The sequence below is a fragment of the Gobius niger genome (assembly GCF_951799975.1).
Source record: "Gobius niger genome assembly, chromosome: 16".
Lineage (NCBI taxonomy): Eukaryota > Metazoa > Chordata > Actinopteri > Gobiiformes > Gobiidae > Gobius > Gobius niger.
Window position 1 is genome coordinate 30882718 of NC_136867.1, and position 15000 is coordinate 30897717.

Genomic DNA, 15000 nt, shown 5'->3' on the forward strand with positions numbered 1-15000 from the left:
GTCAGTCACGGTACTGCAGGGCCACGGCGCCATCGCAGGTCAGTCACGGTACTGCAGCCTCACAGCGCCATCGCAGGTCAGTCACGGTACTGCAGCCTCACAGCGCCATCACAGGTCAGTCACGATACTACAGCCTCACAGCGCCATCGCAGGTCAGTCACGGTACTGCAGGGCCACGGCGCCATCGCAGGTCAGTCACGGTACTGCAGGGCCACGGCGCCATCGCAGGTCAGTCACGGTACTGCAGCCTCACAGCGCCATCGCAGGTCAGTCACGGTACTGCAGCCTCACAGCGCCATCGCAGGTCAGTCACGGTACTACAGCCTCACAGCGCCATCGCAGGTCAGTCACGGTACTACAGCCTCACAGCGCCATCGCAGGTCAGTCATGGTACTACAGCCTCACGGCGCCATCGCAGGTCAGTCACGGTACTACAGCATCACAGCGCCATCGCAGGTCAGTCACGGTACTACAGCCTCACAGCGCCATCGCAGGTCAGTCACGGTACTACAGCCTCACGGCGCCATCACAGGTCAGTCACGGTACTACAGCGCCACGGCGCCATCGCAGGTCAGTCACGGTACTACAGCCTCACGGCGCCATCGCAGGTCAGTCATGGTACTACAGCCTCACGGCGCCATCGCAGGTCAGTCACGGTACTACAGCCTCACAGCGCCATCGCAGGTCAGTCACGGTACTACAGCCTCACAGGTCAGTCACGGTACTACAGCCTCACAGCGCCATCGCAGGTCAGTCACGGTACTGCAGCCTCACAGGTCAGTCACGGTACTACAGCCTCACGGCGCCATCGCAGGTCAGTCACGGTACTACAGCCTCACAGCGCCATCGCAGGTCAGTCACGGTACTACAGCCTCACAGCGCCATCGCAGGTCAGTCACGGTACTACAGCCTCACAGCGCCATCGCAGGTCAGTCACGGTACTACAGCATCACGGCGCCATCGCAGGTCAGTCACGGTACTACAGGGCCACGGCGCCATCACAGGTCAGTCACGGTACTACAGCCTCACAGCGCCATCACAGGTCAGTCACGGTACTACAGCATCACAGCGCCATCACAGGTCAGTCACGGTACTACAGCCTCACAGGTCAGTCACGGTACTGCAGCCTCACAGCGCCATCGCAGGTCAGTCACGGTACTGCAGCCTCACGGCGCCATCACAGGTCAGTCACGGTACTACAGCCTCACAGCGCCATCGCAGGTCAGTCACGGTACTGCAGCCTCACAGCGCCATCGCAGGTCAGTCACGGTACTACAGCCTCACAGCGCCATCGCAGGTCAGTCACGGTACTGCAGCCTCACAGCGCCATCGCAGGTCAGTCACGGTACTACAGCCTCACAGCGCCTCAGGTCACAGGGAGGAGGAGCTTCAGGTCACAGGGAGGAGGAGCCTCAGGGCAACACGTTTCTGATCCAAACCCTGCTCAGATCCATCATGTCAGTGCACGTGTCGACCGCACTTCATTTCCCATAATCCCTTTGGACTTTGTAGTTCAGGCCCCGCCCCTAAAGTCTCACATGACCCGCCCCTAAAGTCTCACATGACTTTGTTTTCCAGTGAACTTCTGGTACGACATGGAGTACGACATCAAATACAACTACTACCAGCTGATCGACCAACTCAGTGACATCACCGCCTCAGCCACGCCGTGACATCACCGCCAGCACGCCGTGACATCACCGCCTCAGCCACGCCGTGACATCACCGCCAGCACGCAGTGACATCACCGCCAGCACGCCGTGACGTCACCGCCTCAGCCACGCCGTGACATCACCGCCAGCACGCCGTGACATCACCGCCAGCACGCCGTGACATCACCGCCAGCACGCCGTGACATCACCGCCTCAGCCACGCCGTGACATCACCGCCAGCACGCAGTGACATCACCGCCAGCACGCCGTGACGTCACCGCCTCAGCCACGCCGTGACATCACCGCCAGCACGCCGTGACATCACCGCCAGCACGCCGTGACATCACCGCCAGCACGCAGTGACATCACCGCCAGCACGCCGTGACATCACCGCCAGCACGCAGTGACATCACCGCCAGCACGCCGTGACATCACCGCCAGCACGCCGTGACATCACCGCCAGCACGCCGTGACATCACCGCCAGCACGCCGTGACATCACCGCCAGCACGCAGTGACATCACCGCCAGCACGCCGTGACATCACCGCCAGCACGCAGTGACATCACCGCCAGCACGCCGTGACATCACCGCCAGCACGCCGTGACATCACCGCCAGCACGCCGTGACATCACCGCCTCGGCCACGCCGTGACATCACCGCCTCGGCCACGCCGTGACATCACCGCCAGCACGCCGTGACATCACCGCCTCGGCCACGCCGTGACATCACCGCCAGCACGCCGTGACATCACCGCCAGCACGCCGTGACATCACTGCCGGCACGCCGTGACATCACCGCCTCGGCCACGCCGTGACATCACCGCCTCGGCCACGCCCCTGTAAATGTGTGTACAATAAAGATTCTATCAAACTAAAGAGAACATTTTTAAGTTTTTATTATTTCCAACATTTGACCTTTAAGTAAAAACAGTTTTGGCCCAAATTTCTCTAAAAACATTAAAAACAAAGCGTCACATCGAGAATAAATATACAGTTCATTCACAAACAGTGTCAGGATCGACCAATCAGAGCTCACCGACCTGCTCAGGAGCCAATCAGAGCCCAGGACAGGGTTTGAATCTGCTCAGGAGCCAATCAGAGCCCAGGACAGGGTTTAAATCTGCTCAGGAGCCAATCAGAGCCCAGGACAGGGTTCAAACCTGCTCAGGAGCCAATCAGAGCCCAGGACAGGGTTTGAATCTGCTCAGGAGCCAATCACAGCCCAGGACAGGGTTTAGATCTGCCCAGGAGCCAATCAGAGCCCAGGACAGGGTTTAAATCTGCCCAGGAGCCAATCAGAGCCCAGGACAGTGTAAACAACAGGATAAAAACTGTACAAAGGGAATGGAAAGAGTGCGTTTGTAAAAGTGACGGCTTTAGGTCCAGATCACTGAAGAGGAGGAGGTTTTTAACGGAGTCTGTGACAGATTTAAACGACTGGACAGATGTTTAAGACTTTATAAAGGAATGCACGAGTTTCTACATCAGGGGTTTCCAAAGTGAGGGTTGTTTGGATTGAGTCTCCAAACTTTAAAGCAGATGTTTTGCTTCTTAGTTCTTATAAAAGCTAATGTTCCAGCAGCGAGTCCAGATGTTTCTGACACTCCTGAACATCTGGGCTTTATGCTGATTAAACAGATCATTGAACATATTTGACCAAATCTCACAGAAACATAAATCACAGCTTTGATCAAACTCAGAGTTTATGGAAACAACGACCTCGTGTCCCGACCCCCGCTTTGGGAACCCCGAAAACAAGTACCGTTTAAACTTTAAAGCACCAGGATTAACAGGGCCCAGGCCCATGTCCAGGCCCGGGTCTAGATTCAGGTCCAGATCCAGGTCCAGGTCCAGGTCCAGGTCTAGATTCAGGCCTAGGTCTAGATTCAGGCCCAGGTCAAGATCCAGGTCTAGATTCAGATCCAGGTCTAGATTCAGGTCCAGGTCTAGATTCAGGCCCGGGTCTAGATCCAGGTCCAGGTCTAGATTCAGGCCCAGGTCTAGATTCAGGCCCAGGTCTAGATCCAGGTCCAGGTCGAGATTCAGGCCCAGGTCTAGATCCAGGTCCAGGTCTAGATTCAGGCCCAGGTCAAGATCCAGGTCCAGGTCGAGATTCAGGTCCAGGTCTAGATCCAGGTCCAGGTCCAGGTCCAGGTCCAGGTCCGGGTCCAGGTCCGGGTCCAGGGTTTGGAAGACGTGAGTGAGTGTGGGGAATGCGCTCGTGTGTGAGATTCAAGTTTGATCGAAATCATCATCTTAACAAAAGTTCATCCATGCAAATACTGTCATGACACGTGCACAGCTCCGGGGGCGTGTCCTCGTTGGGGGCGTGTCCTCGTTGGGGGCGTGTCCTCATTGGGGGCGTGTCCTCGTTGGGGGCGGGGACAGAGAGTTCACATAAAAACATGAACCGTGCGTCGCTGGTTTTTCCTTTTTCGATCATAAAGTGAAACGTCGAGTCTTAGTGTTTTTGTCCTGGACGAAGAAGAGCCTCCGTCAGTCTCAAGATAAAAGAGTTTTATTATTGTTCTCGCAGTAGTATTTGCAGTAGTATTTGCAGTACTCGCAGTAGCAGCTCATGTCCCCGGAGTGTCGGCAGTACTCAGAGTATTCGCAGTAGTACTCGCAGTAGTACTCGCAGTAGTACTCGCAGTAGTACTCGCAGTAGTACTCGCAGTAGTACTCGCAGTAGTGCTCGCAGTAGTACTCGCAGTAGTACTCGCAGTAGTACTCGCAGTAGTACTCGCAGTAGTACTCGCAGTAGCACTCGCAGTAGTACTCGCAGTAGTACTCGCAGTAGTACTCGCAGTAGTACTCGCAGTAGTACTCGCAGTAGTACTCGCAGTAGTACTCGCAGTAGTACTCGGGCTCTGCAGTCTCCTCGTCACCGCCTGCAGCAGCAGAAGGGAGTATTCCTCCAAAATGGCCGCCGTGCGCGTCCCCTCCACGCCGGCCCCTCCCTCCTGACCCACGATGCCGAGCGGCAGCCCCTCCAGCTCCGCCCTCAGGCTCTGGAAGCACTCGGATAGGGCGGAGATCATGTGACGCTGCTCGGGGGCGGGGCCTGCCGCAGAGGACACGCCCAGCTGGAACAGAGAAAAGTGGGTTTAGTCACAACACCGCGGCGTGAGGGCGGAGCCACAGCGCACCGCGGGGCGTGAGGGCGGAGCCACAACACACCGCGGCGTGAGGGCGGAGCCACAACACACCGCGGGGCGTGAGGGCGGAGCCACAACACACCGCGGCGTGAGGGCGGAGCCACAACACACCGCGGCGTGAGGGCGGAGCCACAACACACCGCGGCGTGAGGGCGGAGCCACAGCACACCGCGGCGTGAGGGCGGAGCCACAACACACCGCGGCGTGAGGGCGGAGCCACAACACACCGCGGCGTGAGGGCGGAGCCACAGCACAGCGCGGCGTGAGGGCGGAGCCACAGCTGAACATGTTTTCTCCAAATCTAACAGCTTCTTCAAAACAGCGACAAAAAACGAAAAGAAAATGAGGATGTAAACTGACAAAAATGAAAAAAAAATCCAACAAAAAAACAACAAAAAAACAACAAAAATCCAACAAAAAAACGTTGAAAATCCAACAAAAAAGTGACAAAAAAACGACAAAAATCCAACAAAAAAACGACAAAAATCCAACAAAAAAACGACAAAAAAACGACAAAAATCCAACAAAAAAACGACAAAAATCCGACAAAAAAGTGACAAAAAAACGTCGAAAATCCACAAAAAAACGACAAAAATCCGACAAAAAAGTGACAAAAAAACGACAAAAATCCAACAAAAAAACATTGAAAATAAAGGAAATAACCCCGACAAAAATCCACAAAAAAACAACAAAAATCCAACAAAAAAACAAAAAAAATCCAACAAAAAAGTGACAAAAATCCAACAAAAAAGTGACAAAAAAACGACAAAAAAGTGACAAAAAACCGACAAAAATACGACAAAAAAACGACAAAAATCCAACAAAAAAACGACAAAAATCCGACAAAAAAGTGACAAAAATCCAACAAAAAAACGACAAAAATCCGACAAAAAAGTGACAAAAAAACGTCGAAAATCCACAAAAAAACGACAAAAATCCGACAAAAAAGTGACAAAAAAACGACAAAAATCCAACAAAAAAACATTGAAAATCAAGGAAATAACCCCGACAAAAATCCACAAAAAAACAACAAAAATCCAACAAAAAAACAACAAAAATCCAACAAAAAAACAACAAAAATCCAACAAAAAACAACAAAAATCCAACAAAAAAACAACAAAAATCCAACAAAAAAACAACAAAAATCCAACAAAAAAACAACAAAAATCCAACAAAAAAACAACAAAAATCCAACAAAAAACAACAAAAATCCAACAAAAAAACAACAAAAATCCAACAAAAAAACAACAAAAATCCAACAAAAAAGTGACAAAAATCCAACAAAAAAGTGACAAAAAAACGACAAAAAAGTGACAAAAAAACGACAAAAAAGTGACAAAAAACGACAAAAAAGTGACAAAAAAACGACAAAAATCCAACAAAAAACAACAAAAAAACAACAAAATCCACAAAAAATGACAAAGCCAGAGCTGACAGTTACATTTACCTTCCTGTAGAGGTGAGTGGCTCGGCTGAAGACGCTCTGCAGCTCATTGGTCAGAGCTTCACACGCCTCCACGCTCAGCTCCTCCTCTTCAGCGGCTGGCTCCACCCCTCCTGCTGGCCCCGCCCCTCCTGCCTCCCCTGAGAGAGAGAGAGAGAGAGGTTAGAAAATCGACCAAACTTAAACCCCCCACATAGAACATTCCAGTCCTGACCTGTTTCTGGGACGCTGCAGTGGGCGTGGCTCTCTGGAGTGGGCGTGGCGATGGGCGGGACGCTGCAGTGGGCGTGGCTCTCTGGAGTGGGCGTGGCGATGGGCAGGACAGGTGTGGTGGGCGGGGCGCTGACGGTGGCCGTGGTCTTGCAGACGGGTTTGTCTGGGAGGGGCTTGTTTTGGACGCGGTTCTGCAGGCTCCTCCCCCCGGCCGAGGGAGGCGGGGCCAGGAGCACGGGGACGGTCACCGCGGCGACGGGGGGAGGGGCCGGCGGGGGGGTCTGGGGTGAGAGGTCGGGGTCGTTGAGGCCGTCGCCGATGGAAACGGAGCGAGACACTTTGGCCTTGGAGGCGGCGGTCGGAGACATGTAGGAGCGCGCGGCCGCAGGCAGGGGGCGCCGCGGGGTGCAGGGCAGGGTGGAGGGACGCACCGCCGTCACCGGGGTTACGGGGGCAGAGGGGGCGGGGCCTGAGGGGGCGGGGTCAGCTGCAGAGAAACAGGACACATGTTCAGGTGGAGTTAAGATGTTAAATAACTTCAGATGTTTAACCTCTGACCCCCCGACAAAACCAAGAGCTTTCTCTTTGCCATTGTCGTCACTTTTTATCTCCCTTATGTGTTTTTGTCACTTTTTCACTGGATTTTTGTCATTTTTTCTGCTGGATTTTTGTCTTTTTTTTGCTGGATTTTTGTCTTTTTTTTGCTGGATTTTTGTCTTTTTTTTGCTGGATTTTTGTCTTTTTTTTGCTGGATTTTTGTCTTTTTTTTGTTGGATTTTTGTCTTTTTTTTGCTGGATTTTTGTCATTTTTTTGCTGGATTTTTGTCACTTTTTTGCTGATTTTTGTCTTTTTTTTTGCTGGATTTTTGTCTTTTTTCTGCTGGATTTTTGTCTTTTTTTTGCTGGATTTTTGTCATTTTTTTTGCTGGATTTTTGTCTTTTTTTTGCTGGATTTTTGTCACTTTTTTGCTGGATTTTTGTCTTTTTTTTTGCTGGATTTTTGTCATTTTTTTTGCTGGATTTTTGTCTTTTTTTTGCTGGATTTTTGTCATTTTTTTGCTGGATTTTTGTCACTTTTTTGCTGATTTTTGTCACTTTTTTGCTGGATTTTTGTCTTTTTTTTTGCTGGATTTTTGTCTTTTTTTTGCTGGATTTTTGTCATTTTTTTGCTGGATTTTTGTCATTTTTTTGCTGGATTTTTGTCTTTTTTTTGCTGGATTTTTGTCTTTTTTTTGCTGATTTTTTGTCTTTTTTTTGCTGATTTTTGTCATTTTTTTTTGCTGGATTTTTGTCACTTTTTTTGCTGGATTTTTGTCTTTTTTTTGCTGGATTTTTGTCAATTTTTTGCTGATTTTTGTCACTTTTTTGCTGATTTTTGTCATTTTTTTGCTGGATTTTTGTCATTTTTTTGCTGATTTTTGTCATTTTTTTGCTGATTTTTGTCATTTTTTTGCTGGATTTTTGTCATTTTTTTGCTGGATTTTTGTCATTTTTTTGCTGATTTTTGTCACTTTTTTGCTGATTTTTGTCACTTTTTTGCTGATTTTTGTCTTTTTTTTGCTGGATTTTTGTCTTTTTTTTTGCTGGATTTTTGTCACTTTTGTCAATTTTCATCCTCATTTTCTTCTCGTTTTTTGTCGCTGTTTTGAAGAAGCTTTTAGATTTGGATAAAACATGTTCAGGTGGGAGTTCAGAGGTTGAGATGTAGTTCTACAAACCCGCAGCCTTGAGAGTGTGTAAGTATAATAACAGAGTGCAGTACTGACCGTTGTCCTGCAGGAGGCTGGTCACAGACTGGCTCTTCCTCAGGCCCAGACTCAGACCTGACCCCTGACCCCTGGGCCCCGGGCTTCGTCTGGGCTCCGGGACTTTCTTCTTGAACAGAGCGGCTCTAGGGGGCGCCGTCTGCTCCGCTGCTGCTTCGGCCCGAGCCTGGGGGGCCACAGGAGCCACAGGGGCCCCGCCCTCCTGCTGAACCTGGGAGGGGGGCGGAGTCTGAGGGGGCGGAGTCTCGGGCTCCTCCTGGTTCTGTCTCAGGGGCCGGACCTCAGAGACCAGAGGAGTCTTTCCATCAGAGCGAGAGGCGAGAGGCAGCGCTGGACGACTGAGAGACAGAAGACACCGGTGAGACAGGACGAGGGGGGGGGGAGGACGAGGGGAGAGGAGGAGGACGACGTACCTGTGAGCAGACGAGTGTGAGAGGAACCTGGAGGAGATGCTGAGGCTCTCGGAGGAGCTGTGAGACGCTCGGCTCGGACTTCCTACAAAGATAAGATAATCCTTTATTGATCTCACAAAGGAGAAATTCACTTGTTACAGTCGGCGTTCAAGAAGAAGAGTTAATAAAGTGCAGCTGATACAGAGACACTACAAAAAGTCAATATCAAGTATTGTCTTAAATGACTTGAATTGAGGAAATATATCTTGTTTTTCACTAAATTAGACACTTTTCCTGATCGGACCGAGTTTGCTTTGCTTGTTTGAGGACATTTCAGACCAGTTCTAGGGTATTTTTTTGTATTTTTTTTTGTCAATTTTTTGTCATTTTTTTGTCAAATTTTCATCACATTTTTGTCAGTTTTTTGTCATTTTTTCGTCCATTTTTTAATCAAATTTTTGTCGTTTTTTTGTCATATTTTTTGTCATTTTTTCGTCATTTTTTAATGAATATCAAGCATTGGCTTAAATGACTGGAATTGAGGAAATGTTTCTTGTTTTGAGCGGTTTTCACTCTTTTAGACACTTTTCCTGATCAAGTTTGCTTTGCTTGTTTGAGGACATTTCAGACCAGTTCTAGGGTAAATCTCGCCTGAAATAAGAAAGTAAAATTGCCAATGAGACAAGACCAATGTTCTTTCCCCATTGGCAAAGAAAATGACCTGAAATAAGGACGAAATGTATCGAAACGAGTCAGAAACATCTCAGAACAAGTGAAATAATCCAGGACAAATGCCCAACAACTTCTTAACTCGTCAAAACAACTAAAACGTGGATTATTGTTTATACTGATGTAGTTAAATACTTTTTGCAGTGAAAGTTTCCGCTCGTGGCCGTGGACACTTTGAGACACTTTGAGACACTTTGAGACACTTTGAGACACTTTGAGACACTTTCAGACACTTTCAGACACTTTGAGACACTTTGAGTCTGAAGGTGAAGGACAGAAGGACAGAAGGACAGAAGGACAGAAGGACAGAAGGACAGAAGGACAGAAGGACAGAAGTACCTTTCGGAGAGCTCTGCCCTAACGTCCCGAAGTGCTCCTTCAGAAACGCCTCCTGGTCCGGCGTCTGGGGGACCACGCCCCTTTCTGCCGCAGGCCCCTCCTCTTCCTCCTCGTCCAGGTCCGAAGAGTTCCCGTCAGCGCTGAGTCGCTCCGAGTCTGTCACCACGGCAACGACAGAACCGGGTCAGCAACAGAACCAACAGAACCAGGTCAGCAACAGAACCAACAGAACCGGGTCAGCAACAGAACCAACAGAACCAGGTCAGCAACAGAACCAACAGAACCGGGTCAGGTGACGCTCGCTGAACTGAAGCTGACGACTGTTGTACATGTTTTACATTCTGTCTGAAGTCTCTCCTGATCAACGTTTCTTTTCCTTCACTTCAGTTTGCGACAAGGCATGGGGGCGGGGTTAGTGTCAGGGCGGGGCTAGAGTACAGTGGGGGCGGGGTTAGTACAGTGGGGGCGGGGTTAGTGTCAGGGCGGGGCTAGAGTAAAGTATATTTACCTGTGGGGGCGGGGGTTAGAGTACACTCACCTGTGGGTCGGTCGGGGCGGGGTTAGGGGCGGGGTTAGGTTTAGGGGCGGGGTTAGGGGCGGGGTTAGAGTACATTCACCTGTGGGCCGGTCGGGGGTAGGTTTAGGGGCGGGGTTAGGTTTAGGGGCGGGGTTAGAGTACACTCACCTGTGGGCCGGTCGGGGCGGGGTTAGGGGCGGGGTTAGGGGTAGGTTTAGGGGTAGGTTTAGGGGCGGGGTTAGGGGTGGGGTTAGGGGTGGGGGTAGGGGTGGGGGTAGGTTTAGGGGCGGGGTTAGGTTTAGGGGCGGGGTTAGGTTTATTGGCGGGGTAGGTTTAGGGGCGGGGTTAGGGGCGGGGTTAGAGTACACTCACCTGTGGGCCGGTCCGGGCGGGGTTAGGGGCGGGGTTAGGGGTAGGTTTAGGGGTAGGTTTAGGGGCGGGGTTAGGGGTGGGGTTAGGGGTGGGGGTAGGTTTAGGGGCGGGGTTAGGTTTAGGGGCGGGGTTAGGTTTATTGGCGGGGTAGGTTTAGGGGCGGGGTTAGGGGCGGGGTTAGAGTACACTCACCTGTGGGCCGGTCCGGGCGGGGTTAGGGGCGGGGGTAGGTTTAGGGGCGGGGTTAGGGGCGGGGTTAGAGTACACTCACCTGTGGGTCGCTCGGGGCGGGGTTAGGGGCGGGGGTAGGTTTAGGGGCGGGGTTAGGGGCGGGGTTAGAGTACACTCACCTGTGGGTCGCTCGGGGCGGGGTTAGGGGCGGGGGTAGGTTTAGGGGCGGGGTTAGGGGTGGGGTTAGGGGCGGGGGTAGGTTTAGGGGTGGGGTTAGGGGCGGGGTTAGAGTACACTCACCTGTAGGTCGGTCGGGGCGGGGTTAGGTTTAGGGGCGGGGTCAGAGTACACTCACCTGTGGGCCGGTCGGGGCGGGGTTAGGGGCGGGGTTAGGGGCGGGGTTAGGGGCGGGGTTAGAGTACACTCACTTGTGGGCCGGTCGGGGCGGGGTTAGGTTTAGGGGCGGGGTTAGGGGCGGGGTTAGGGGCGGGGTTAGAGTACACTCACCTGTGGGCCGGTCGGGGCGGGGTTAGGGGCGGGGTTAGAGTACACTCACTTGTGGGCCGGTCGGGGCGGGGTTAGGGGCGGGGTTAGAGTACACTCACTTGTGGGCCGGTCGGGGCGGGGTTAGGTTTAGGGGCGGGGTTAGGGGCGGGGTTAGGGGCGGGGTTAGAGTACATTCACCTGTGGGCCGGTCGGGGCGGGGTTAGGGGCGGGGTTAGAGTACACTCACCTGTGGGCCGGTCGGGGCGGGGTTAGGGGCGGGGTTAGAGTACACTCACCTGTGGGTCGGTCGGGGCGGGGTTAGGGGCGGGGTTAGGGGCGGGGTTAGAGTATAGAGCACTCACCTGTGGGCCGGTCGGGGCGGGGTTAGGGGCGGGGTTAGGTTTAGGGGCGGGGTTAGAGTACAGTATATTCACCTGTGGGCCGGGCGGGGTTAGGTTTAGGGGCGGGGTTAGAGTACACTCACCTGTGGGCCGGTCGGGGCGGGGTTAGGTTTAGGGGCGGGGTTAGGGGCGGGGTTAGGGGCGGGGTTAGAGTACACTCACCTGTGGGCCGGTCCGGGCTGGACCTCCGGCTGAAGCCCAGAGAACAGCCACTGTCTGGGGACGGTTTGTCTCCTCTCCCCCCGACCTCCTGGACCACGAACTCACTACAGAGAGGAGGGACATCATCAGCATAACCCCCACAGGAGCAGGATCTGTGAGTGGGCGGGGCTTACTGTCCGGCCAGGCTGACTCTGTCCTCCCATTGGTCTGGGTAGAGCACGGGCGCCTCCCTCTCTGGGCTCTGATTGGCCAGCTGGATGAAGTCCGGCCTGTGATTGGCTCTGGCGTCCGGGACCTGGAGGCTCACGGTGCTGCCCAGCTCCTGATTGGTCCGTTTGAGTCCCGGCTCTGGCAGCGATTGGTCACAGCCCTGGGGGGCGGGGTTATCCTCCGGGGGGCGGGGCTGCACCTGCCGGAGACAAAGGGGAGACTTTTACATAAATGAGTCGCCACCAGAGGGCGCTGGAGCAGGAGTAACATTAATAATCCACTCTGACCAATGAGACGAGCTCTGGCCTGTGAGGTCACAGGTGGAGGGCGGGGTTTGACTGTTTACTTTTAAAATCTCACTTTAAAATAAAACCCACATAGTATTTGAAATATTCAGTACTTTTTCTAAACTCTTTAATAAACTGTAGCCGACGTGTCGTGTGTCTAACCCTTATGTCGGGCTGAACGATATATCGTATCGATATCGATATCTCGATATCGATACGATATATCGTTCAGCCCGACCCCTAAGCCACCAGTGCAAACCCAGTGTGAACATTTTCACTGATCCAGAACGTGAGGTCATCGTGAGCGGATCAGCTCTGCTTATCTGTCACAGTATATATGATATACATGATATATATGATATATATGATATATATGATATATATAATATATATCATATATATCATATATATGATATATATGATATATATAATATACATGATATATATGATATATATGATCAGTCATGTGGTCAGTCACATGATCACAGAGTCACTGCACTGGGTTAAAGGGCCAGTCACAAGATGGCCCCCATGTCCTAGAGTTTAATTTAATGAGCTTTGATTTGCAGTAGTGGTAGTACTTGCAGTATTCATAGTATTTGTAATATTTGCAGTAGTAGTAGTAGTAGTAGTAGTAGTAGTAGTAGTAGTAGTAGTAGTAGTAGTAGTAGTAGCAGTACTTGTACCTCGGCGTCGCTGGAGTCCAGGTCTCTGAGGTCGAACATGGAGTGAACCATCAGGCTTCGCTCCGAGTCTCGGGACCATCGGCGCCGAAGGGGGCGGGACTCTGGCTGCAAGGGGCGGGACTCTGGCTGCAAGGGGCGGGGCTCGGGCTGCTCCTGTCAATCACCAATACCAGAGTCAGAATGGGTTTTGTTGCCACGGTGATGAACAGGTTCTCAACTCGTGCAACATGAAACATAAAACATGACTTTAGATCATTCTGAAGCGTTTAGATTTGGGTAAAGCAGAGCCGTAGAGAGTGCTCTGGGCGTTTAGATTTGGGTAAAGCGGAGCCGTAGAGAGTGCTCTGGGCGTTTAGATTTGGGTAAAGCGGAGCCGTAGACAGTGCTCTGGGTCAAAGGTGAAAGTTCATGAGTCTTTAACACTGACCTTCCTCGGCTCCGGAACCTTCTGCCTCTCTCTCTCTGCAGAGACACCACAACCATCAGAACTACAGCGCGTCATCAGGAACTACATTACCCACAATGCCCCGGTACAGACCTGCCGCCGCCGGAGGCTCCTCCTCCTCGTCCCGCTCGCTGTCGGAGGAGAGCGCCGCCACGCCAGAGGTCACGAGGTCACTGAGGAGCGACAGGAAGTGCACGTGTGTTCAGTGATGATGTCATGATGATATCGGATCATCAGAGGCTTTTATTTTGAAGGCCGTCATTAAAGCAACAGGAGAGGTATTTTAGGAGATCCACATCCACACATCGTCAGAGCGTCAGAGCGTCTGGGGGCGGAGCTTACCTGTGCCCCGGTGCACTCTGGGAGCTGGAGTTCTGTGGCCGCAGCTCTGACAGTCTCTGCTTCATCCTGATGGTGAGTTCAGGAGGAAGACGCCACACGAAGATACAGCTGAGAGAGAAACATCACACCTTCATTACATCATCATCATCATCATCATCATCATCGGGTCACATGACTGAGGGGTGTGGCCTCACCTGTCTCCAGACGCAGAGATCAGGTGTTTACAGTCGGAGCTGAACTTCAGACCCGTCACGATCTCTGCAACCACACCAGAGGAGAGTTAGCATGCTAACAACATGCTAACAACATGCTAACAACATGCTAACAACATGCTAACAACATGCTAACAACATACTAACAGTATTACTGCAGTACCCGAGTGTACTGCAGTAATACTGTTAGCATGCTAACAGTATTACTGCAGTACCTGAGTGTACTACAGTAGTATTCAGCAGTATTCAGTAGTAGTAGTAGTAGTACTGCAGTACCTGAGTGCCCGTACATCGTAGCCACACACTCTCCGCTGAAGAAGTCAAAGATGCTGATGTTCTTGTCTGAACAGGAGGTGGCGATGTAGAGTCCAGAGGGGTCGATCTGGACCTGAGAGAAGAAGAAGCTGATCAATTACAGACGTCAGAGAAATAATACATATATAAGCAATAAATATATAAGTAATAAATATATAAATAATAAATATATAAATAATAAATAATAAATATATAAGTAATAAATATATAAATAATAAATATATAAATAATAAATAATAAATATAAAAGTAATAAATATCTAAATAATAACTAATGATGAACCTTGATGAGCGTCCCGTCTTCTCCTCGAGAGCCTTTGAACATCTTCTTCTGTTTCCCGTTACTGATGTTGAAGATCCTGCAACAAAATCACACAGAGCTCCTGATGCCCTTCCATACAGCCCTCATAATCACACAGAGCTCCTGATGCCCTTCCACACAGCCCTCATAAATAGGGCTGGCACCGTTAAACGATACCAGTACTGTGTCGAAAATGAAGGTTTAGGTGCTACCGGTATCGGAAAAATAAAAGTATTGAAAGCAGGTACCGAAAAGAAATATAAAGTCTTTATATTCAAGTTTTTATGCTGTTATAGAAATTTAAAAAGGAAAAAAAAGTGAAAGACAAGTAAAAAAAAAGAAAAAAAGAAAAAATGCAAATAGTGGGGAAAATTGGGTTAAATTTGGGAAAAATTTGGGGA

At 50.8% G+C, this 15000-nt stretch overlaps 2 protein-coding genes across 2 annotated transcripts in view; one reads left to right on the plus strand and one right to left on the minus strand.

Annotated features, from left to right (window-relative positions):
* jmjd7 (jumonji domain containing 7) overlaps positions 1 to 1706 on the plus strand; it is a 9497-nt gene extending 7791 nt beyond the window's left edge. The window contains exon 9 of the mRNA XM_079574099.1: positions 1579 to 1706. Coding sequence (XP_079430225.1) covers positions 1579 to 1673 — 95 coding nt within the window. The 3' untranslated portion in view covers positions 1674 to 1706. The remainder of the gene's footprint in view (positions 1 to 1578) is intronic.
* A 716-nt stretch (positions 1707 to 2422) lies between these two features.
* Positions 2423 to 15000, minus strand: part of mapkbp1 (mitogen-activated protein kinase binding protein 1) — a gene marked incomplete at both ends in the record, with an annotated part of 50922 nt that continues 38344 nt past the window's right edge. Inside the window, 18 exon segments of the mRNA XM_079573693.1 lie at positions 2423 to 2489; positions 3415 to 3870; positions 3953 to 4082; positions 4444 to 4738; positions 6258 to 6385; positions 6469 to 6954; positions 8234 to 8571; positions 8647 to 8728; positions 9694 to 9849; positions 11803 to 11906; positions 11976 to 12205; positions 12986 to 13138; positions 13413 to 13447; positions 13524 to 13603; positions 13773 to 13880; positions 13967 to 14030; positions 14261 to 14372; positions 14582 to 14657. Of these exon segments, the coding sequence (XP_079429819.1) occupies positions 2423 to 2489; positions 3415 to 3870; positions 3953 to 4082; positions 4444 to 4738; positions 6258 to 6385; positions 6469 to 6954; positions 8234 to 8571; positions 8647 to 8728; positions 9694 to 9849; positions 11803 to 11906; positions 11976 to 12205; positions 12986 to 13138; positions 13413 to 13447; positions 13524 to 13603; positions 13773 to 13880; positions 13967 to 14030; positions 14261 to 14372; positions 14582 to 14657 (3100 nt within the window).